This window comes from Dipodomys spectabilis, unplaced genomic scaffold, assembly GCF_019054845.1.
Source record: "Dipodomys spectabilis isolate Male_0828 unplaced genomic scaffold, ASM1905484v1 ptg000054l, whole genome shotgun sequence".
Lineage (NCBI taxonomy): Eukaryota > Metazoa > Chordata > Mammalia > Rodentia > Heteromyidae > Dipodomys > Dipodomys spectabilis.
In genome coordinates this window covers 2,803,800-2,829,764 of record NW_024870731.1, presented here as the reverse complement: position 1 = coordinate 2,829,764, position 25,965 = coordinate 2,803,800, and the positions used below count along the sequence as shown (strand labels likewise).

Here is a 25,965-nt window from a genome sequence, read left to right as displayed (position 1 = left end):
CCAAAATTCCATAAGTACCTGCTTAGACTCGTCATTTGATCTACAACCCCACTTTCTTTCTCTAACTCCCTTTAATTATTTTAAATTAAATCCCAAAGGGTAGATCATTTCATCTAAATATTTTAGTATATAATTTCAAAAGACAAGAATTTGTGTTAAAATAATTTCATCCTTATACCTTAGAAAATTTTCACCAAGAGTATCTAGTATGACCAGTTCAACTTTTAAGTTTCCCCAAGTGGTTCATAATTTTATAACTTTGTGTATTTGAATCAGGATCATAATCAGGACATACAGCATATTTGAGTGATATGTCCCAAAGTCTTTTTTTATATCAAGGCTCCTTCCTTTCTTTGAACTTTTAAAAATTTCTTTCCCCTGATGAGTTCACTGTGTCCCCTTGGGATTGCTCACTAAGTTCCTCCCCATCTTCTTTATTTCAAGTAAGAGTTGTGTTTGCTTTCTGACAAGACTGCTTCATCAGCAATGGAGCACCTTTCTACCAACAACGTGTGATACCTGATACAGTTTCTGATGCAGCTCAGTCCAGACTTGAGTGATTGGCAGTTACAAAATGGTGACAGTCTATCATTTCCCCTTCATTGGCTGGAATACTTGTAGAAAGACAATCTTCACCTTGTCAATCCTTTGATTACTCTAAGATTCAAATTATATGAAGTTATATGAATTCTCAATTCTTTCCATTTATTTGTCAGTTTCAAGAATAATGGGCTCATCCCATAGAATTTACAAAAGTATTTTCTAAAGTAGTTTTTCTGATATAATATCATGGCTTCTTACATGTTTGATACTTACATTCATTGGCCAAAAGATTTGGGTTTTGTTTTGTTTTTCAGGTTTTTAGTTTGAGACATATATATACTTATATATAAATATGTATTAATATGAATATGTTATATTTTTATATATACTATATGGTGTGTATATATATATATACATATATATATATATATATATATATTGTTTATAGTGTTGAGACACATATAGTCCAACCTGGCCTCAGATTCACTATTTAGGCCAACTGGCCTTGATCTTCTAGCCTTTACCACTCAAGTGCTGTGATTATAATCACCACATCAACCTCAAGTGGGTCCATCTTTTTATTTGCCCTGAGTCCTTTTAACATGTACTTTAACAAGGCTTTGTAGATATCATTCTTAACCCAGTTACAGACTCAAGCACTTCTAGAAATGCCTCAAGTGGGGAAAAAAGTATGACTTCACAGCAGAAACACTCATTGTTGCTAGATTGGTCCCTTGTTTCTAGGACATTTCAGATACAGCTAAAATACATAGTTGCAGATGCAATATATATAGTATACATCCTCTGACATACAACAGTCAGACACATATTTATTTTTAAATATTTTTAGATACACGGGAGTTCATAATAATGCTCTAATATAAATTGATGAGGGCAATGTTTTTGCTTAATTTTACTCACTTGTATATGTATTTCCTTTGTCCTATATTGAAAATTCAAGCTATTAAAAGTACCAATAGAAATAGATAATTCTTTTACTACCTTTTACACACATCTGCTCAAAATAATAATACTCATCCTCAAAATCATAATATGATTGTTGAAAAATGTTTAAGATTATTCACATTTTCTTTTGCTCTGGAGTATGTCTCATGGGAGATGTAGGTACCCTGCTTTACAGTCACTTTGATGAGATACTCTGTGTGACTATACTGTCATTCAAAGAACAAAGATAAGCTTGTCTCATTTTAGTTTTTCATGGATCTAAATTTTTTTTGTCATTATGTTCCAAAGACAATTGTACAAAAAAAGGAACCTTCAAAAAGTTTAGGTTCTCTCCGTCAACTCCATCATATGGCCTCAGCATGTGTTTATTACTTTATCATTTTTCAATTGTTTTAAAGTATAAGCAAATACACATATTAGCATGTAAGTATTAATAATTCCCTAATTCCTCAGATAAAAAAGAATATTCTATGCTCTTCTAATCAGATCTTTTGTTCATTTGATGCAATATCAAAAAGATCCTCCCATAATAGTATATTGAGATAGGGTTCATCTTTTACACATAGTACTCCATTTTATATACCATGATGGTTTATTCTATTAATCCAATCTTGGTATATATCTTGGTATGTACAGTCTTTTGCTGTTATAAATGTAGTAGAAAGTATTTAGGTTTTTGTATTTCTGCCAGGTATATTTGGGATCTATTTTTGAACTGAGATTGCAATTCAAAGGTAAACATATGGAATTTGGTAGATGTTATAAAATTTTTCTCCAAGAGGCAATAAAACAGCTTGCATTACTATGATCATCATTACAGGCCTGTAATTGCTAATAGATAATATATTAAAGATAGACATTTGTCAATCAAGTAAAAATAAATATATTTTTCAATGTAGCTTCATTTCTTCTATCATGGGTGTTTTAATATGCATTTCTCTTAACAGATAAAACATTATACATTAGGCATTATTTATATTTATTTTTTGTGTACTGACTCTATATCTGTGGGATTTGGGGCTTCTTGGTTCTCCATTTTTTTAAACCTTTTTTGAATCCATAACAAAACTTGGAAGGCTTTTTTCCAAATTGCTAGCTGTTTTCTACTCTATGATAATTTGTTATGTAAAAATTCTTTATGTCTTCAAATTTATCAATTTTATATTATATTGCTACCATGTTTTGATTCATAGCTGAAGTTTTCCCCACATCTAGTTTATAGAGAAGTTAATATATTTTTCTCTGCTGGTATTGATATTAAAGCATTGCCTAAGATTATGTATCTCTAGGGACATTAAAGAACAGCCACCTATTAGTAAATATACCATATATATATATATAATATATATATATATATTTTTTTTTTTTTTTGGTCTGGTTGTGGGGCCTGAACTCTGGGCCTGGGTGCTGTCCCTCAGCTCTTCAGCTCAAGGCTAGTGCTCTACCGCTTGAGCCACAGCGCCACTTCCGGCTTTTTTTCTTTTTGCTTATGTGGTGCTGAGGAATCGAACCCAGGGCCTCAGGCATGCAAGGCAAGCGCTCTACCACTAAGCCACCTTCCCAGCCCCTATAACAAATATTTTTAAAGTTCCTATACTGTGGAAAGTATTGAACTCAGAGTGCACACACATCATTGAAAAAAACAAAAGAATATTTCTTTCTTCCTTTTTTTTTTTTTTACTTTTGGCAATACTGGGATTTGAACTCATGATCTCTGTTTACTATGAATATACTCTCCCACTTGAGCCACATGTACAGCCCACACCATTCCTTCTTAAGACTTAAAATGCAGGAGATTCTATGTAAATGTAGGTCAGTAAAAAGGTAAAAATCAATACTCGTGGAGAAAATAATGAAATCCCCAGTCAGACTACCTGCGGGAAGGAATAAGGTTATGTGTCCTACATAAACTTCACTGGAGTCTTATCCAAGACATTATCCTTGAAATTTCAAGAATTGGTACATGAAAAAGTCCTTAAAGTACCAAAAACCTTTCATCTGCAGCTTTCAGAGACTAGCCCAGAGGATCATTTACATGCCTGAGGTCCTGGGGAGACCAACTGTCAAACAACCAAAAGTCCACTATACTTCATCTTTTATGAATTAATGCTGGTGACTATACATGAATAAAAGTCATTCCCAGAATATGTTTTCAATAATGAGATTATGAGTGATAATGATGATATCATTTATTTCTTGGTTACTTCTGTATCACCAACACCTAACAGCATGCCAGCAAATATTTACAAATAACTCACTGGCAAGCAAACACAGAAGTACCAAAACGCTATTATTGATGCGCTTTCCGTACATAGGTCCTCTAGATCTCTCACGCGCATTAACATACATACATACAAGCATGAAGTCCAAATGAGTCTTCCAAATTATCTAAAATGAATGAACTTAGTGAAGGTATCATTGTACCAAATGTATTTTTTTTATATCAGATGGAAGTGAGATTGAAGAGTCTTTGAGGACTTCCTTAAAAACAGTTGGGATTTTCTGGCAACTCTAAGTAGCTCTCTTAGTCACCCCTTTCCCTTTTTCCTGAACCACCCTCAGAAGAGCTGTCAAAAATGTTCATCTCTATGGATAGAACTCTCCCTTCTGATAGTCACCATTGCTGGTACTGGGCTAAGCAATCACATGGAGCAAAGGAGGAGTTGGGCCCTCTAGGCCTCCCATATATGGCTAGATCTTAAAGACACAGTTTCAAATTAACAACTGCCAAGTAACACTGCATCTGCCAATCATTGTTCTGTTGTTGTCATAAGGATTTAAGAAATTACCTACATTTACAAATATAAATAAATGCAATAAGATCAGCTTCAGAGACCTCATGATAGAAAAACATAGAACAAAACCAAACCTCTGGGGTTAAAATGTATCTCCTCTACACAACTTACTTCATCAAATTATATCTCCTAGCCAGGTGCTGGTGGCTCATGCCTATAATCCTAGTACTCAGGAGGCTGAAATCTGAGGATCACAGTTCAAATCCAGCCTGGTCAGTCTGTGAAACTGTAATCTCCCATTAAGAAAAACAAACAAACAGAAAACTGGAATTGGTGCTGTGGCTCAAGTGGTAGCGTGCTTGCCTTGATCTGAAGAGCTGAAGGACTGCACCCAGGCTGAGTTCAAGCCCCATGGCCAATAACAACAACAAAAAATATCATCTCCTTTAAAAAAATAAACAAAGGAGAAAGTGAAGGATTCATCTGTATAGAATAAATATACCTATTTTAAAGACAAAAGAAAGTTCATGTAAAAAAGGATAAGCAATTCTTGCAGAAGCTCTGCTATTTAATTTCACTCTTCACATTTTGGTTTGCTGTGCAAAAACATAAAGAAACCTAACTATATAAAGGTTCACCTTTCTGCAGCGTGATGCAAACAAGCACTACAAATGTGTCAGGAGAACATGATCACAATTTAAACATGTTATTTCCAAACAATACCCCATGAAAGAAAAAAATAGGTGGATGGAAGTACTTAATATATTTGGTTTTCCATAAAATTCATTTTAAAAAAGGAAAGAATGTAAGCTTGCAGGTCAGCCTAAGTTTTGCTAGATTTCCCTCCTCCTAAATTCTGTCATCTCTTTTTTAACCTGGGAACTCAGTTTCCCAGACATGACAGAAATATATACTTTTCCCCCTGGCAAACCATTTACCAGCAAGCAAAACTTACCAGTGAACATGTATTTTTTTTCCTTAGACAATTGGTTAATTGGATTATTGTCACTTCCAGTCACAGTTTATTATACAGAAGGCCTTTTGCAAACAGACCTATAGCCAAACAAAAGTGCTAATGATTCATTTCTTTTCTTTCATGAAAATAAAAAGCTCTGATTTTATTTCTCTTTTCCCCAAAACAATTGGTCCAGATGACAAAGGGACTTACTGTAGAAACTGAAATGATTCAGTTATCTTAATTACATGCTTGGCCACATAGGTCGAATGACATTGCCAGCTTAGAAAGGAGGCCAAATTCTTTTGTTCCAGTAGAAAAATAAGTTGCTCAAAATATGTCGACAATGGCTAAAGCCTGGAAAGTTTTTGATTAAAAAAGGATTTTTGTTGGAACACTTATAATGATATTTGAGTTGCAGTAACAATATAAAATTGAAAGCAGAATTACATACAAAAAGAGTACTGTAAAATATCATTATTTTAGTACAATGGAAAATAAGGTGTTTGTGGTTTTACTCCATAAATTCTGTGTTGTCTGCTCATACAGATTCCTTCCTGGCCTTCCTCTGAATAGCCATTCTCATTCCCAAGCCCTTCTGTACCAGATTCATTTGTGGTAGGGAAACCCCCACCATCAACTTCACCGGGGCTCTACTTTCTTTCCCTGTTTTATTGGCTTTTCAGGACTAATTCATGTGCATACATCACACTAGTGTTCAGTTTCAAGGCAGACAATGATTTTTCCTAATCCATTTAGTGTGCTGACAGAACTGTGTTCACAATTTATAGAATTTCCTTTTAGACATCTACCTATTTCACAGTTCATTAGGATTCAAACTGAACACCTGTGTTTATAAAGTCACAAGCAATTTTATCCTAACAAGGTGTTAAATAAGGTGTTCTCTAAGAGTCTGAACAACAATAACAATAACAAGGGTAAAGGACTCTTGACCTGAAGAGCAAAATGATGTTGGTAGCTACTTGGCACTGTCTTTTAATAGTGCAGAAATGGCCATGGAAGAACCACAGAAAGCTTTTATTACAAACACTGAGAGACTTGCCAGCATCACATTTTAATTCCTTCATCACAGGTCTTTTATGTTTGAGCTTAGGAAAGCAGAAGTATGAAGGAGGCCTTGCTCAGTTCTCCAGGATAGTTACAATCTGCTGAGGAGGTTAAATGTGGCCCCTTCGCAAGTTCCTTCACTGGCTGGCTGGAGAGGAATTTTCAGCCATCAGAGGTTCACATAGGCCACAGATGCTTGGAGGCAAAGTGTCATTTGGCATTGCCACTGTCCACAGTCTAAAAGGGGAGGGAGGAAAATTAAATGCACATAGCAGAGGCGGTGACCCCCGTAACGACTGTGGTTCCCAACCTCTGTCTTCCTTTTCTTTCCTATATTTTCCTCACTGGTAATAAACCACTTTGCAGACCTCCCAATTGTGGCCACCATGATAGTTACTGCTTTGCAGGTTTATGTCTTTTTCTTGCAGTTAAAAGTATTATCAATAAAAATTTCAAATGATGCCTTTCCCTGTCAAATAAAAACATTTTAAAATGTGAAGCCAATAAGGAGTTTAGAGTGGAAAAATACAAATGTCACAAAGACCTACTCTTGCATGCTTTTTTATTGTGTCCCTTAAATTTTTTTAAGTTAAAGCAATTTCTTGCATGTTTTTGAAGCAAGAAAACAGATCCTAAATACAAATCCTACAAGTTGCTTTAATTGTATGCTACCAACTTGTTTAAAACAAAAAAAAAAAAAAACACCCTTTGATTACAAAAGTCAATAAACAAAAGTCTATCTCAAAAATGACATTTAAAGATTATCCTTTGAAGGGTGAGCCAGTGGTTATGAAAGACCCCAGCAGACGTTTATCAATCAACCATGGCAGAAAGCAAGAAAGAAAAACTGAAATTATTAATAGGAAAAGATCCCTCCTTGAAGATCATACATTACATTCTGCATCAAATATGATTCCATCAATGTAAAAAAACAACAACAATAAACTTTTATTTCAAACCTGTGGGTCTAAAAGGATGCATAGCCCCTTATAAGCATATGCAGTTGTTTGTAAGGCTCTAAGTAATACAGTTCCTAGTGGCCACAGAGAATCCCCAACTCCCTGTCATGGTGACTTTTATGTATACAAGCTCTACACCAGATATGCTGGTGGTATCAGAATGTCAGACTTGAAATTATAAGAGAAAGCCTTAATAACAAAAATAGTTTGGTGTTGACACAAAAACAGATCCTAAAAACAATGGAACAGACTAGAAGACCCAGAAATAAACCCACATGTTTATAGATCTTTGACAAAAGAGCCCAAAACATAGATTGGAGAAAGGATAGCATGTTCAGTAAATGGTGCTGGGAAAACAGGATCTCCACATGCAAAAAATGAAATTGAACCCCTATCCCTCACCCTGTTCCAGTATCAATTTAGTGAATCAAAGACCTTAACATAAAATCTGAAACTTTGAATATATTGCAAGAAAGAGTAGGGAAAACACTAGTCTTCATTGGCATAGGCTGGAACTTCCTGAATAGAATCCCAGGGTCTCAGCAAAGAGAAAAGAGAATTGACAAATGGAATTGAATCAGCCAGAAAGCTTCCATACAGCAAAGAACATTGTCACTAACCTGCACAGACAGTTGATAAAATATATCTAACAACAGTCTAATAATTAGTCTAATAACAGTCTAATAGCTTAAAAATCTACAATCCCAGCATGCCCTGGTGGCTCACACCTGTAATCTTAGCTACTCAGGAGGATAAAATCTGAGGATTGAAGCTAGGCTGGGTATGAAAGTCGGTGAGACTGTTATTTATAATTAACCTCAAAAAGCTGGAAATGAGACGGGGACAAACAAGTCGTTTAAGGATTCAGGTGGACCTGTTGCAACAATGAGAAGTACAAAATGTCATGTCAAAACCAGCTTTACAATGTCGGTAGGGGGGAGGGAGGGGGGGTATGATTGGGTGGGGGGGAGGGGGGAGGCTGGGAAGGGAGGTGAAGGGTAAACAAAGGAGGAGGCTGCAATGCTTGGTAAGAAATGTATGCATTTTCCTGCCCATGTAATTGTAACCCCTCTGTACAGTATGTTTTCAAATAAAATAAAATAAAATAAAATAAAATAAAAAAAAAGCTGGAAATGGAGCTGTGGCTCAAGTGGTAAAGCATCAGCCTTCAGCAAAAAAAAAAAAAACAAAACAAAACTCAAGGACCGTGTCCAGGCCCTGAGTTCAATCCTTAGAACCAGGACAAAAAATAAAACTTTAACCTGAAAGAATCAGTAGCCCAATCAATAAATAAGCAAAAGAGAAAATAGATACTTCTCAGAGGAAATTAAAATAAATAGATACATGAAGAACTGCTCAACACTCCTGCCACAAAGTAAAAACAAATCAAAACCTCACTGAGATTATATCTCAGAATATGAACAACAAAAAATTCTGGAAATGATTCCCAGAAGAAGGGATGCTAATACACTGTTAGTAGAAATGTAAATTAGGGCAAACACTATGGAAAGTAGAGAAAGTAGGGAAGTTCCTCAAAAAAACTAAATGTAACTACACATAATCTAATGATACCACTTGTGGGCATTTATCCAAAATACTGCATGACAGGATACAATAAAAGCCCCTGCATACCCATGTTAGTTGCAGCACAGTTCATAATATCTAAGCTATGGAAAGAGACCATAGCTCCTACAATGAATAAATGGACATAACACGTGTGTGTGTGCACATACATAGTGACATTTATTATTTTAGCCATGAGGAAGAATGAAAATATGTCATTTGTAGGAGAATCTGGAGAAAAAAAATAAACTGACTGAAGTAAGCCAGATTCAGAAAAACAAGAGTGCATGTTTTCTCTCCTATGTGGATCTTAGACCCCAAATACAATATCCCATGTAGACATACACAAGGGCATTTGCTTATATACACAAGCAGGCTGACTAAAGGATGGTATCTGCAGGAATGATAGTGCATGTTGTAAACTCTTTGGACACTAAACAATGAGCAAAGTGAATACAAAGTGAATATCAAGAAGCTGAAACACTTTCCGAATGAGGGATAACAGGAGAGAGGCAGATGAACGGAAAAGAGAACAGTGGATACAAACAGCAATAATATACAATTGTACATATATAAAAAAGGAAGTGGGAAAGTTGCACTGTCTGTTGGAGAAAAAAAATAAATAGGTAAAAGGGAATGATTGAAGGGATGATTGACTAAGATAACTAGATATATATATATATAGGATATGTTAAAGAATATGTAAAAGGATTTGTAAATTCAAAAAGAAATTAAGTTATAAAGTAAAAGACGAATTTGGACAAAGAGGCCATCTCAGTGCAAATAGATTGAGGAATACACAAAATGTGTTCTTGTCCCAATGTAGCAACATTTTCGTTGCCAAAAGCATGGTTTGAAATTGACAGCCCCAGTTTGCTTCCTGGATATCAAACTGAGTCATTTGTGACTCAGAGACCAAAAAAAGGCTGGGAGGGTCTCCAAACAACACCTCCTCCTCTACCAGTACCTCACACAGGCTTCTTGAAATCACCATCATTTCTGTAAAAATTCATTTTTCACATTCAAAATGTGGATCATGTTAAATCAAAAGAGTATGTGAGTTTCCATCACTCAGAAACAACTCTAATAAATTATTACTCATTCTCTTAGATTTCTATACATAATATGTGCATGTATGTATATATATATAAGTATATATAATCAGAAATATATTTAAAGAAATAAAAACTAAATATTAGACAATGAATTATACTTGATGTATTAGGATTACAACCTGTCTCAGAAATAACCTCCCTGTTTGAGGACCAGCCTTCATAACTTTAGCTATGATGAATATGATAGCCATAATATTTCTATTTATGCCTCAGAGTTATTTATTCATCCCCTCATTAAACACTATAGGGTTGTACCTAGTAAATATGCTTAAAACCCCATAAACCCATGTGTTAAATAAAATGCAATTATAAAAGTTGAAACAAACTTCATCTTTAAGATTGAATGACATAATGAATACCTACTTCCTGTCAGAAAAGGAGTCGTTAATCCAGGAGAAATCTCATGGAAAAATCCTAGATTCCTGGCTAAACGAGTACAGTACCTAGAAACCTAGCACTGTCATTCATCATCTTCTCTGAGTCTCCATTTCCTTACTTATAAGCAATAAGAGCAGCATTATCAATTTCATGTATAAGTAACTTTAAGTACCACATTTAACCAAAGGTTTCATTGTTCTGTGCTTTTTGTTTCTTTGTTTTTGTGCCACTCCTGAGGCTTGAACTCAGGGCCTGGACTCTGTCCCTGAACTTCTATGGTCAAGGCTAGTGCTCTTCCACTTAAACCACAGTTCAACTTCCAGTTTTTGGAATTAATTGGACATGAGTGTTTCACAGACTTTCCTGTACAGGCTGGTTCAAATTGTGATCCTCAGATCTCAGGACTCCTGAGCAGCTACAATTACAGGCATGAGCCTGTAATAATTGCTGTCATAATTGCTATTTCTAATATCTATTGTAGCTGCCATAGACACTAGTCAAGACATTTGGGTAATAAAATTTAAAAGGTCAAGACCATCAGCTCCTAAAGTTATTGTTCACCTTTCTTTTCCAAACCACATACATCATCGATACTCAATACAATATCCTCAAATGACATTTCCCTGATCCAGATAATCTGAGGGAGGTCTATAAAAAAACAGCCAACTGAAGCATTTTGAAGGATATTCAAAAACTGCTGAGATAATGAAGCTAATAGAGAGCCCGTCACTCCAGAGAAACCATTCCATTTCTGGAGAAGGGGAAGCAACTGGATTGAAGGTATATAGAGAGAATTAGCTTTAATGAAAAATACTAGCCTTCAATCACAAGATAGCCATTCTGAACAGTTTGTAAACCTTCATCTTCAAATAAGCTAAACAATTGTTTCTTTCTATTTCCTTCATTCCTTTACTTGCCAGCTTTTAAGCAACAAAAAGTAGATGAAATCCACCTAAGATTTGGTAGAATTATTAGCAACCAGTGGCAATGAATTAACTTGGAGCCGGGTGCCAGTGGCTCATGCCTGAAATACTAGCTACTCAGGAGGCTGAGATCTGAGGATCACTGTTCAAAGTCAGACCAGGCAGGAAAGTCTGTGAGACTCGTATATCCAATAAACCACTAGAAAACCATAAGTGGTGCTGTGGCTCAAGCGGTAGAGCTCTAGCCTTGAGCTGAAGAACTGAGGGATAGCGCCCAAGCCCAGAGTTCAAGCCCCACAACCAACAAAAAAAAAAAAGTAACTCGGTGCTTGCATCATGTGTCCACACATATACTCACAAGGCTCTATTTGATGAGGGTAGGCACATAGCAGGCATTTAAAAATTATGAAGTAAATGAAAAAAATGTATAAAGTTCAAAAGGCAAAGATAATTGCCATGAAGTACATGAAAATTTACCTGGGGAGAGGACCTGTTCATCCTATAAGAATCTCCTCTGCACTGGTTGCATTAAAAAGATGTTATGAATCTGTGATATGAAGCTTCACTACTTTAACCCTAATATGTTGTCAGTTGTTATTCCTTTTTTCTAAATTTAATTTTATTGTCAAGGTTATATACAGAGTGATTACTGTTACATATGTAAGGCAATGAGTACATTTCTTGTCAAACATTGTTACCTTCCTCATTTTTCTGTTTTTCTCCCACTTACCCTTTTTGCTTCCCCCTCTCCCCGCAGCACCAAGTTATAAAGTTCATTTCCAACATATTATATTCTAAGTATTCCTGTTGCATTTGGTTCACACTATGTCCTTTGTCTCAACATTTTGTTGTTCCCCTTTCCCTCCCCAAAACAAACATACATGCAAGACAAAGGGTACCAAATCAAGTACAGTGACAACAAGGGATAAAACAATGGCAAAAAAAGAAAAACGAAAAAAGAAATAACTTCACAAAGAAAAACCTCTTGTTTCCATATCTTGAAGTTCATTTCAATTAGCAACATCTAACATTGTCATATTAGACATTGTCATAGCTACTGAGCTATTATGATTCTCTGCTAGGACTATCTTAGACATATACTAATTATTACAAATGAGGGAAACCAAGCAACCTATGTTTCTTTGGGTCTGCTTACTTCACTTCACATGATTTTTTCCAAGTCTTTATATTTCTTTACAAATGTAATAATGACATTCTTTCTGATGGAAGCATAGAATTCCATTACATATTACATATATATATATATGACATTTTCTTGACCCATTCATCTACTGAGGGGTATCTGGGTTGATTCTGTATATTAGACATGGTAAATGTACTGCAATAAACATGGTTTTGCTGGCAGCTTTAGTGTTGCCTTGTTTGTGGTCATATGATAAATGTCCAAAAGTGGGATTGCTGGGTCATAGGGCTATATGTATAGTCTTTTGAGGAACCTCCATACTGCTTTCCTCCATACTCCTACCAGCAGTGCAATAGTGTTCCCTTTGGCCACATCCCCTCCAGCATCTGTTGTTATTACCAGTTGATAATGGCCATTCTAACTAGGGTAAGGTGGAATCTCAATGTTGTTGGATTTGCATTTCTTTTATGACCAGAGATGTTGAATATTTCTTCATGTGTCTATTGGCCATTCTTATTTCCTCTTCAGAGAAGTCTCCATAAGCCTTTAAGCCCATATGTTAATGGGGTGGTTGTTTCTGGATTTGTTTTGGGGAAATTTAATTTTTTGAGTTCTAAGTATATTTTAGATATGAGGCCCTTGTCTGTTGTATGGCTAGTGAACATCTTCTACTCTCTGGGCTTTCTATTTATCTTCTTAGCTATGTCCTTTGATGTGAATAAACTCTTAACTTTAATGCAATTCCATTTATCCAACCTCTCTTTGAGTTTGTTGTGATTTTTTTAACAGTTTTTTATTGTGAAAATACTGTACAGAGGGATTACAGTTACATGAGCAAGGTAATGAGTACGTTTCTTATCAAGCATTGTTGCCTCCTCCTTTGTTTTTCCCCTACCATCCCTTCCCTCCCACCTCCTTAATTCCACTCCCCTCACTCCGCCTAAATTGTAAAGTTCATTTTTCATCAGAGCGTATTGAACATCTCGTTGTTGTAATGGGTCAACCTATATCCCTATTTAAACATTTTGTTTTCTCCCTTCCCTCTCCCCAAATTGTATCAACATCAAATACAGTGAAAACAGGGGTGATACCGTGGGGGAGGGACATACAAAGCAACAAAAAAAATCACATAGTACCTTATAAATACATTAGAAACAATCCCAAGAAAGAAAAAAACCACTTGTGTCCCTATCTTGGGGTTCATTTCACTTAACTTCATCTTATCTGGTCATATGTACATAGCTTTTGACCTTTTCTACTTGTCCCAGACATGTACTAGTTATTGCTGGGTCTTTATTAAGGAAGTTTCTACCTATGCCAAGGAGCCCTAGGGTTTTCTCTATTCCTTTCTGAATATTTTCAGGGTATCTGCTTTTACCTCAAGGTATTTGACCCATTTGATATTGATTCTGTTGCAGGGTGATATAAAAGGATCTAACTTTAGTTTCTCCAATGTTAAGCCAATTCTGTCTGATCCATTTGTTGAAGAGGCTGTGTTTCTTCCAAGCTGTTTTTGTTGTTGTTGTTGTTGTTGTTATTATTTTGGTTTTTTTTTTCTCCTTTATCAAAAATTAGGTTGCCATAGGTCTGCAGGTTCATTTCTGGGACTTGAGTTCCATTTCATTGATTCTTAGGCATGTTCTTTTACCAGTACCAAGATGTTTTTATAACTATGGGTTTGTAATAGAGTTTGAAATTTGGTACTGATAGTCCTCCAGCACTGTTCTTCCTGCCTAGGATTGTTTTTCCTATTCCAGGTCTTTTATTATTCCAAACTATTTTTTTATTGCTTCTTCTACTTCATTAAAGAATGATGTTGGGATACTGAGGGGCATTGCACTGAATTTGTAGATAGTTCTGACAAAGTATTGCCATTTTCACAATGTTAACCCTCCCAATTCAGGAGCATGAGAAGTTTTCCACTTGTTCCGATCTGCTTTATTTTCTTTTTCAGGTTTTCAAAGTTTTCATCATAGACATACTTCATTTCTTTGGTTAACTCTTAGGTATTTTTTGAGGCTATTACAAAAGTAGTCGCTTTCTTGATTTCAGCCTCACTCTTCTCATTGTTGGGAGAGTTTTACTTCATCTTTCTCTATTTGGATCAACTTTATGTTTGACTCTTGCCTTATTGCTCTGGCTAGGAATTCTAACACTATACTGAAGAGGAGTGAAGAGTGTGGACATCCTTGTCTTGTTCCTGATTTTATAGGAAATGGCTTGAACTTTTTACCATTTAGTATAATGCTAGATGTAGGTTTGTCATACATAGCCTTTATTATATTGAGGAATGTTCCATGGATTCCTAATTTCTCCAGGGCTTTCATCATAAAGGGGTGGTATATCTTGTCAAATGTATTTTCTCCATCTATTCAGATAATCATGTGGTTCTTGTCCTTGCTCCTATTGATGTGATAAATTATATTCATTGACTTACGTATATTTAATCAGCTTTGCATCCCTGGAATGAATCCTGTTTGATCATGGTGTATAATTTTTTGATGAGTTATTGAAGTTGATTGGGCCAGAATTTTGTTGAGAAGTTTTGCATCAATGTTCATCAAAGTTATGGGTCTATAGTTCTCTTTCTTTGATGAGTGTCTGGTTTTGGGGTGAGGGAATGCTTTTGGTAGGGAACGTTCGATTTCAATTTCATTGAAGAGTTTAAGGAGCATTGGTGTGAATTCTCCTTTGAAGGCCTTATAGAATTCAGCTGTGAATCCATCTGGTCCTGAGCTTTTCATGAATGGAAGATCTCTTATTGTCATTTCTATTTCATTACTTGATATAGACCTGTTTAGCTGGTTTAAATCTTAAGATTGGGTATATTAACAGTTGCTAGACATTCTTCTATTTCTTCAAGATCTCAAATTTGTTAGCAAAAAGGTTTGCAAAGTATATCCTTATAATGCTCTGAATCTTGGTTTCTGTCATGATGTTTCCATTTTCCTCTCTGATTTTGTTTATTTGAGTGTGTTCTCTTCTTTTTTTGGTAAGTTTTGCTAAGGGTCTATCAATTTTGTTAATTTTTTTGAAGAATCAACTCTGTTGATTCTACAGTTATTTTGGACTCGAATTTAATTCTGATTTAATTTCAGTTATTTGTTTCTGTCTACTAGATTGGGGTTTGGTTTGTTGCTCTTTTCAAGGAGCTTAAGGTGCACCATTAAATTGTTGGTCTTATATTTCTGTAATTTGTTGATGTATTCACTCAGCGTTATAAAATTTCCTCTGAGTACTGCCTTTGCTATGTCTCAGAAAGGCTGGTATTTTGTATACTTGTTTTTGTTAAATATCATAAACTTTTCAACTTCTATTCCTATCTCTTCAATGACCCACTGGTGATTCAACAATGTGTTGTTCAGTCTACATGAGTTCCAGGATTTTCTATGATGGCTTTTGGTGTTGAGCTCTAATTTTATTCCATTGTGGCCTAAGAGAATGCAGGAAATAATTTCAATATTTCTGAATTTGCACAGAATTTGCTTTGTGCCTTAAAATGTAACCTATTTTGGAGAATGATCCAGCTGCTGCTGAGAACAACATCTCTATATTCTGGTGTTGCTGAGTGGAATATTCTGTAGATGCTTGTTAAATCGAGTTGGTCTGGGCAGTTGTTTCGTTTTGAGATGTCTCTGTTGAGTTTTTTCTGGGTTGATTTAGCAAGAGGCAACAGTGGTGTATTAAAGTCACCAACAATCAATGTGTTCAGATCTATTTGTGATTTTAGTGTAAGTAGTGTTTGTTTCATGAATTTGGGTGCTCCAGCATTTGGTATAGAGGTATTTAGAATTGTTACATCCTTGGGTAGGAGAAATACCTTTATCAGTATGTAATGACCTTCTTTGTCTGTTGTCACTAATTTTAACTTGAAGTCTATTTTATCTGATATTAGGATTGCAACTCTAGCCTGTTTGGGGAGACTGTTGCTTGATAGACTTTATTCCAGCCTTTCATTATCAGAATATCTTTGTTTTTGTGGGCAAGATGTATCTCAAAGACAGCAGAAAGATATGTCTTGTTTTTTGATGTAATTATTCTATGTCATTTAATTGGAGAGTTAACTTCATTTATACTGAGTTAGGATTGAGAGGTCTTTGGTAATTCTAGCCATGTTATCTACCTTCTTAGGGACCGTGACTTGTCAATTCTTACTATAACTATCTGGTTCTCTGTTTAGGAGCAATTTCTCTGCCAATATCAGGTTCTTGTTGATCTTCTGTATATAGAGTATCTTTGAGTATTTTCTGTAATGCTGGTATGGTAAAGATACTTTATTAACATTTTCCCCTACTGTGGAAAGTTTTAATTTGTCCTTCAATTAGGAAGGAGAGATTAGCTGAGTATACCACTCTTGGTTGTTAGTTGCTTGTCTTTAGGGTATGTCATGTCTCATTTCAGGCTCTCCTTGCTTTCATGGTCTCTGCTGAGGAGTCTTAGTTATTCTGATTAGGTTTCCTTTCTAGGTGATTGCTCCCTCTAAGGATCTTTTTCTTGGTCTCTAATGATGCTATGTGGATTATAATGTGGCAGTGAGATATCCTGTTCTGGTTGGGTCTCTTTGGGGTTCTAAAGGCTTCTTGTCTCTGGATGGGCCTATTCTTATGGATATTTTGGAAGGTCCCAGCTAGAATTCTGCTAAACATGTTTCCTATTCCATTAGCTTCTTTCTCTAGACCCTTCTTAATAATAATTTGCCTTAAATTAGGTTTTCCAATTGTGTCTTGTATCTCCTGTGGGGATCTCTTGTTTCCTGGATTTGTTTTGAAAAATTGTGTGCTCTTTCTCTATAAAGTCTAGACTATCTTCAATTCCAAAAGTTCTAAATTCTGCAGCTAATCTGCTGTCAAGATATTCTCCTTTGTTTATTTCCTTTCGTTATAATTGATCAGTTTTGATGGCTTAAATTTCTTTGCTAAAGCTTTTTTTCAGATCTTGAATGGACTCTTCCTTGATTTGGTTTTCAGTGTTCCCTTTCAAATCCTTTAGCTGAGTGGCTATACTTCCATTGGACTCTCTTTACTTATGTTGGAATACTTTCAACTTGTGGATTCCATGAATTCCTCTATTAATCTTTGGTTAGCCTCATCACACTCACACAAGGCCATGTACAGGCTTCCAATGTTTTCATTCATCTTGTTTACCAGTAGTGTTTGTAGAGCATGTTCAGAAGTATCCTTTAGGTTTTTAATTGACTGATATGTTGCCTGTTTATTTTGAGTGGGAATTTAGGTTCCTTGATTTTTCCATTTTTCTTGTATTTCTATAAGCTTATTGCTTTCCCTTGGTTTTTCAGTCTATGACCTGTGTCTATCTGTGGCCAGCAGGATGTAGATTTCTGTTCCTAATCATCCAGTTCATCCTGGAGGGGAGTGAAAAGCTGTGTATATTCTGTCTCTGGCACCTTTGTCTTGACTCTACCTGTTCATTGCTGCTGCTGCTGCTCCTGCTGCTGCTACCACAGCATTGGTGTATGCTCAAAGTTGCCTTCTAAAGCAGGTTGTCTGATTTTTTCCTCTCTGGCCCAAATCTCTGTACTATTATGGCTCACTCAGTGTGACTCTCTAGCCTTGGACTCTTTGCTGGAATGTGAATATTGATTTCTTGGAAACAGCTCAGTTAGATTGTAGCTTCACCTCCCACATCCTCCTTACCTTCTCCTCAGTTGTTTTTCTCTATTGTGTATTAAATTCTCAAGTATTTATTCCTAGACAAATAGGACCCTTCCTTACTTATCTTGAAAAGAAATTATTATACAAGTGAGCATTGTGTATCTATTTTAGATGACACATTTTCTAAACCATATGCATGTAAGAGTTGTCATGACAAGAATTTTGGAAATTATGATGAGTCAGAAAAAAGTATACTTGCCAGAGAAAAAAAAACAAATATCTTAATTTTGAGATAGAAAATAAAACAAATGGCTACTCTAACAACATGTTTATATCTCTGAATTTTTCTAATACATTGTAAAAATTGACTCAATTGAACTCTTAAATCCGGGAAAAGGACTCTCAAAACTAAAACACAGAATGATTAAGACAATAAGTAATTATAATTATATGCAACTTGACAAAACATCTCTGATAAACAACAATAACAGCAATAATAACTGTATCATTAGAAGCACAATTTGTATTTAGAACCTTTTTCCATGTGCCAGGCACTTTATATCCAGAGGGACCATGATGACACAATGACTGACATCTTATATATGGAGATCATAAAGTTCACAGAAGCTCAGGTCTGATCCAGATTATAATTGTTGAACAGAGATATAGGGGCCCAACTACATGCCCCTATTTCTTTTTTTTTTTTTTTGGGGGGTCTGGTAGTGGGGCCTGAACTCTGGGCCTGGGCGCTGTCCCTCAGCTCTTCAGCTCAAGGCTAGCGCTCTACCACTTGAGCCACAGCACCACTTCCGGCTTTTTTCTTTTTGCTTATGTGGTGCTGAGGAATCGAACCCAGGGCCTCGAGCATGCAAGGCAAGCGCTGTACCACTGAGCCACCTTCCCAGCCCCACATGCCCCTATTTCTGAATGCTGTGTTCATGGATTAACATTTGTCCCTCTTCATATATGACTATGCTAAAATCCAAAAAAATCAACTTGCAAAAGAAATCCAATTCATTGTTTTACCTGCTGCTATGGAATTCGTGAGTTGCTGAATGGGTAAGTTTTGGTATGTGAGAAACAGCAAGGGAAGAAACAAAATAAGGGGCTTGGTTTTGGGGTCCTTTGAAGCTATTTTAGAAAGTAAAATGCTATGTTAAAAGTTATGTGGTATATCTCTGTATATGTGTAATTATTATTATATTGATTTATTGCACACATGTCAAAAAAGCATCTGGGCACTTTTACAAGTTAAAATAAACCATGAAGCCAAGCCACATAACCACAAACCAAGACAACTTACCCCCAACCCTCATCCCACCCTTCAGCCCACCACCTCCCAAGCACTAATGTCTTAGTAGGCGAACCTTCCTCATAGAGATAACTATTCAGCCAGCTCATCTGTTGTTTATACTATATCTAAAAAAGTAGCCAATGACATCTGTCATGTACATCATATACTAGAAGAGTAGCCAAAGCCAGTTGACAACAAAGATATTCCAAAGTAACCAATAAGGCTCTTCCTATTTTAGAGAAAAACCTCTTCTATTATGCAAAGGCTTTCAGAATGAATCAAGTATCAAACTGCAAGAAGCTGTCACATATACCCTGCTCTAAGGATGAGCATTGCTCCTCCATGTGCCCTTCAACTCAAGACCATTCCCTGAAGTACATAATGAAACAAAATATATCTTATCCACTAAGTACCTACCCTCTAAGCAACCTCACTTATTATGAGGTAGTATGCTATTATTTCCTTCAGCTATTCCAAGGAGAAGAGAAATCCTAAAATATTCTACCCTGCTTCCAAAAATCCATTTTCTATTCCACGGAGAAGAGAAATTCTAAAATATTCTACCCTGCTTCCAGAAATCCATTTTCTGTGATCCTATAATTAGAGCTAATTTCAACCAAAATTGCTTTCTCTGAGAGATGGACATCATTAGGTAACTTTCTCTTATGTTTCTGTATACAAACCTTAATAGAAGAAAAAAAGGCACTAAAATTTCCTCAGATGTTTCCAGCTGATAAAGTCATTAATCTTATACTCCCAACTTCAAAGTAGAAGACTCAGAAATGTCATTTCACTTTCTTTGCATGAGGAGAATATTCTTTTTCACTTCAAAGCACCATCTCTTCATTAGGTCATTTTAACTCTTGAATGTGGGACAGATGCTATCCATATGAAGTCACCACCATCTTTTCCATGAAATACTTACCGGTCCAACTTGGACTTCATTAATTTGAAAGAAGTAAAGTAAGGGAGGGAATGAGAAAAGGGAAACATCTGGGTAAGATCTTCAGAATAAAAAAAAAGGACAAAGAGAAAAGAAAAGCCAGGTGCTGATGGCTCAGGTGCTAGGTGCTAGCTACACAGAAGGCTGAGATCTGAGGATTATAGTTCAAAGCCAACCCAGGCAGAAAAGTCCGTGAGACTCTTATCTCCTAAACCACCAGAAAAAACAGGAGTAGAATTGTGGCTCAAAGTAGTAGACCATTAGCTTTGAGCACAAAACCTCAGGGATAGCACCCAAGGCCTAAGTTCAAGCTCACGACCAATAAAAAAATAAAATAATTTTTTTTAAAAAAGGGACTAAGAAGAGAAGCTTCTCAGAGCTGACCTTTATCATTCTTGAATTCTGGAGCTGACTGCCTATTTTGGTAGGCAGCCTGCCTTACTTGAAAGATTTCCTCCATCCAACCCAGCCCCTGATTTTATCAGCAATCCTGATATTACATATATGATTCTGGGATATGGTATATGATAACTTAAGATATAATATAGGTATAATCATCTGCTTCATGAAACAAACCAAAAAAAAGAAAGAAAGAAAAACCTCCATGCTCTTGAACAGGGGTCAGAAAACTACTTGCCACCATTCAGGGTAGGAAGCCAGAGAAAAAACTGGTTTCATAATGCCCATTCAACTCTTTCCACAAAATCACAGTGAGCAAGTACATAGACTTAAGTCCTGAACATATCCAATTTGAAAACTGTTTCCTTTCTCCTGCGTATGCAGTGCTAAACATAGTCCTGCTCAACAGCCCCATTAACATCCACAGCAAATCTAAACCTTCATACAAACCCTAAAATATAGACACACAAAGTAATTCCCCAGAGAGAGCATGCATATCAATTAGACTGACTTCTCCCGACAAGGCAATCTACAAACATACTACCTTAGCATACAATGGGCAATTCATCACATTCTTTGCCAGATTGCCCACTAGTTTATGTTCTGCATTTCTTAGCAATGCCAAAGGGATAACCCAAAGGTAAACAGACAGTTTTTGTTCTCCTATGAAATTTGGGAAACCAGCATCCTCTGGTAACACTAACAATGCATAAAATAATTTTGAAAATTAAGGTAGGCCTTCCAAAGAAACCCATGGAGAATGAGCGCCAGGAAGCAGACCTGCCTACACAGAGAGCAAATTAATTATTTTAGGATTTTGATTAAAAAATGAAATCATTTCAGATCAAACTCATTATCTTTAATTCTCTTATCTGAAAAAACCTGAAAAATTAAAATTAAAATTCTAAGGGTGAAGAAAATTCTCTTGGTGACACAACCTAATATGAGCTGACATGACATATAAAGCCTTTATTTACCCTACTTCAGGTCAAGAATATTTTTCTACAGAAAGATTCATATGGTCACTGATAGGGTGTTTCTGTCATATCACTGGAAGTTACAAACTATGATTGCATGAGATGGAGCTCAACTTTCTCAGGAAAAAAATCAGAATTTCAAATACAACTGGCCCCAAGGGTTTGGATAAGTGATCTGCTACAGACAGCAATTAAGAAAGGTCATTTTCTAAAACTTCAGCATTTCTTATCTGCTGAATCCTCTAACAATGCCTTACCTCAGTCTGAAGAATGGCAGCCCTCTGTTCTTTGGCAGTAAGCGACTCTTTAAGCACTTCAATGTGTTGTTTGCAATCTGAGTTTTGATTGCTAAGGGTTTCAAGCTTTGTTTGTAAGGCAAGAAGTTCTGACTCTTTCTTTGAAAGTTCCTGCTTCAGCTGATCAATCTGCAAAACAATAAAATCGTACAAAATTAGAAAACATAGCTACTATACTTTGTATTTGATAAGAGCTAATTTTGTTTAGTTTTCAGTAGCTACTGATTATTAATCCAACAGGACAAGCCATGAAATGTACAAAAATAAATTAATTGCCCAGAAAATCACAGTCTACAGAGTCTAGAGGAAGCCATATAGGAACAGTAAAGTCAATGATTGTTCTTTGCCTCATTTTTTGCTTTTAGCTTTCTGGCTAAACCTATTCATCCAGGAAAACTTTAACTATTACCACTTTAGTTCTCAGGAATGTCAAAAAATGACAATGTAATTAGTTAATCCAAGATATATCTTCACATGCTTCAAAAATTACATGTCTAAAGAGAATCATCAAAAAGCAGGATGTTGGCTACTCATACCTATAATCCTAGCTACTCAGGAAGCTAAGTAGGTAGAGCTGAGGATCAAGGTTTGAGGACAGCCCAGGCAGGAAAATCCATGTTAAACACGAGTAGAGCACTACTCTTGAGTAAAAGCCATGGGGCAGTGCCCAAGCCCTGAGTTCAAGCCCAAGAACCGGCACCGAGAAAAAGAAAGAAAGGAAGACAGAAAGAAAGACAGGAAGAAAGAAAGGGAAGGAAGGAAGGAAGGGAGGGAGGGAGGAAGGGAGGGAGGGAGGGAGGGAGGGAGGGAGGGAGGGAGGAAACATAGGTCCCATGGTTTCCCTTATTGCAATAACTAGTATATGTCTAGGACAAGCAGAAAAGGTCAAAAGCTATATAAGATGAGATGTTGAGTGAAATGAACCCTAAGACAGGGACACAAGTGGTTTTTTTCTGTCTTGCTATTGTTTTTAACGTACCTATAATTACTATGCCAATCTTATATGAGTTATGGTAGAAGGTCTTCAGAAACCATTCCCACCAATTCCTCATCACAACTAGAGATGGAATCTGTTTATCCTCTGGTGAAGGAACGCTGGAATGTGTCTTGCTTTCAGCAAATAATGCAACAAAATGCTAGTATGCCTATTCTGGCCTAACCTGCAAGAGAACTACATAGAACTGTAGTGGCATCTCTGTCAAGTTCGGGATTTAAAGGAAAAAATTTCAATGTTCCAACATTCAATTTGATATTTGATTTAGCTTTCCTTTTTGCATATAAAATAGTTTTGTTTCTTCATTAATAAAGATAGTAGATATTCATAAATATTTTTTAAGTTTCAGAAATTTCTCCTTTATTACAATTGTGCCAAAGTTTTTAAATCATTAGAGAATACGCTGTCACTTTCCATTACTTTTTCACTTAAGGCCGTCACTTGGACTTCCACTTCTGGATTTGGAGTAATTAATTAGAGATAAGAGTTTCACAGACTTTTATATCGAGGCTGACTTCAAACCTTGATCCTTAGATGTCAGGCTCCTGAGAAATTAGGATTACAAGTGTGAGCCACCATTGCCTATTTAGTGGATATACAGCAGCAAACTTTTTGTAACTCATGATTTATCATATTCATCTTTTTTGGGTGGAGGGAAGGGGTGGTACCTGGTATTGAACTCAGAACTTCATGCTTACTAGTCAGGCACTCTACCCCCTGAGACACATACACATACTGTTTTTGTTTTGATTATTTTGGGAACATATATTCACATTTGCTTGGGCCATTTTGGACCATGATCCTATTATTTATGTTTCCTGCACAGCTCTGATGACAGGCATACCTTGAACATTTTTTACCGTTACTGTTATTGTAATGAAGAATATTTACTTGTGTTACTATGAAAGATTTCTTTCAGTTCTTATTTAAAATTTTTTCCATACTGTTTCCTTTCTTTGGGATTATTTATTATTATTATTATTCATTTTCCAAACTTTTTAAGTTACATGCTTATTTAATTAATTTTCAGCCTATGTCTCATTTCTTATGTTAGATTTAAAAGAATAAATTTCCCTGTCAGTAGCTTGATCCTACTAACTCAATTTGTAACATTGACATTGTTTTGGACTATTTTCTATTTATTTATTTATTTTTATTTATTTATTTTTTTTGGTCAGTCATGGGGCTTGAACTCTAGGCTTGGGCACTGTCCCTGCACTCTTCAGCTCAAGGCGAGTGCTCTACCACTTGAGACAGCACTACTTCTGGTTTTCTAGTGGTTTATTGGAGATAAGAGTCTCATGGACTTTCCTGCCTGGGCTGGCTTTGAACTACAATCTTCAGCTCTCAGCCTTCGGAGTAGCTAGGATTATAGTCATGAGCCACCAGCACCTGGCTCTGGCCTATATTCTAATTTTCTATTATTTCCTCTTTGATACATGAATCATTTATAAATATATTTATGTCCAAATATATCCATAATTTCTTTTTTATTGTTAACATACTGTACAGAGGGGTTACAATTACATGGGCAAGATAATGAGTACATTTCTTATCAAGCATTGCAGCCTCCTCCTTTGTTTACCCTTCACATCCTCCATAATTTCTTTATTGCCAATGTTTTCTTTCTTTTTTTGTGGAGGTCGGGGGGGATGACATTCCTGGTGCTTGAACTTGGTCCTAGGTGATTTCACTAAGCTTTTGTGTTCATGGCTACCATTAGAGCCACAGCTCCATTTCCACATTTTGGTTAATTGGAAATACATGTCTCAAAGACTTTCTTTCCCAGACTAGTTTCAAACTGCAACCCTCAGAACTCATATTCCTAAGTAGAATTCAGATTCCTAAGTAGCTAGGATCAAAGGTGTGAACCACTGGTACCCCATGAGTGTTAAACTTCTTGCTTATTAAGACTAGCCATTTGAAGCTTGGTAGATCTTATTTTATGACAAAATATGATCAGTTATCATGAATTAATTTTGAGTATGGTGGGCTGAAAATAATATGTACCCAGCAACTGTTGGGATCAATATCCTACAATGTGCACAGTATTAGACAATATTTAAATTATGTAGGTTAGTATTTCCATATTTCAAAATCTGTATCATCTGTTGATGACTTAGAGATACATTAAAATCATCTACTATCTGGCTTAAATAATAGACTTCTCCTTAAAGTTCTGCCAATTATTTTAGCTTTAGAAATGGTGTCTTAATTCTTAAAGCCCAACAACTTTCTTATACCTAGAATTAAATTAATGTATTTTCTCATTTTCAATGTATCTTTAACCCTGTTTTAGATATCTCATGGAATTACACATATTTGTATTGTATCTGACAAAATTAAGCAGGGCACTCACTACAGATATATGTAATTTTGTGGGGACTTAGTGGCACTAAGGTACTGAAGGCTTTGAACATCCTACGAAGGTACTCTACCATTTGACTCATGACCTGATACATGTAACATTAACTAAATCATCTTATAATGTGCTTCAACCATATGCTATCTCATATATAAATATATATATATTAATTTGAATAGCTTTTTGCACATACTTTTGTCAAACACTTAAAAGTTGTATTTTCATTTATATTTTTTCTTTGTTTCTTTCTAATATGGGGCTGTTATTCTAGATATTATAACATTTACCTTTTTTAACTTGTTGAGGTCTAAAGTCAAGTCCTTATGTTTATCTTGAGAATAATATAAGGCTCTTGAGGCACTGTAGGTCCAGGTACCAGCTTCTTTTTTTTTTTTTTTTTGTCAGTTGTGGGGTCTGAATTCTGGGCCTTGGCGCTATCCTTCAGCTCTTCAGCTCAAGGCTAGCACTCTACCATTGAGATACAGCACCACTTCTGGCTTTTTCTGCTTATGTGGTGCTGAGGAATCAAACCCAGGGCCTCATGCATGCAAGGCATGCCACCTTCCCAGCTCCCTAGTTACCAGTTTCTTGACATAAATACTATTGCCACATATGTCAATTCACTCCTGTTTTTGTTATATATTTATTACATGTTTTGTACCAGTCCTGGCGCTTGAATTGAGAGCCTGGACATTGTCTTTGAGCTTTTGTGCTTAAAGCTAGCACTCTACTGCTT

General features: G+C 35.9%; 1 protein-coding gene across 4 annotated transcripts in view; it reads right to left on the bottom strand.

The window, feature by feature from the left end:
- Positions 1-25,965, bottom strand: part of Erc2 (ELKS/RAB6-interacting/CAST family member 2) — a 789,311-nt gene that overhangs the window by 452,581 nt on the left and 310,765 nt on the right. For all 4 annotated transcript variants that reach the window (XM_042679900.1, XM_042679903.1, XM_042679901.1 and 1 more), the window contains one exon: positions 21,832-21,999. In XM_042679900.1, the coding sequence (XP_042535834.1) occupies positions 21,832-21,999 (168 nt within the window). The remainder of the gene's footprint in view (positions 1-21,831; positions 22,000-25,965) is intronic.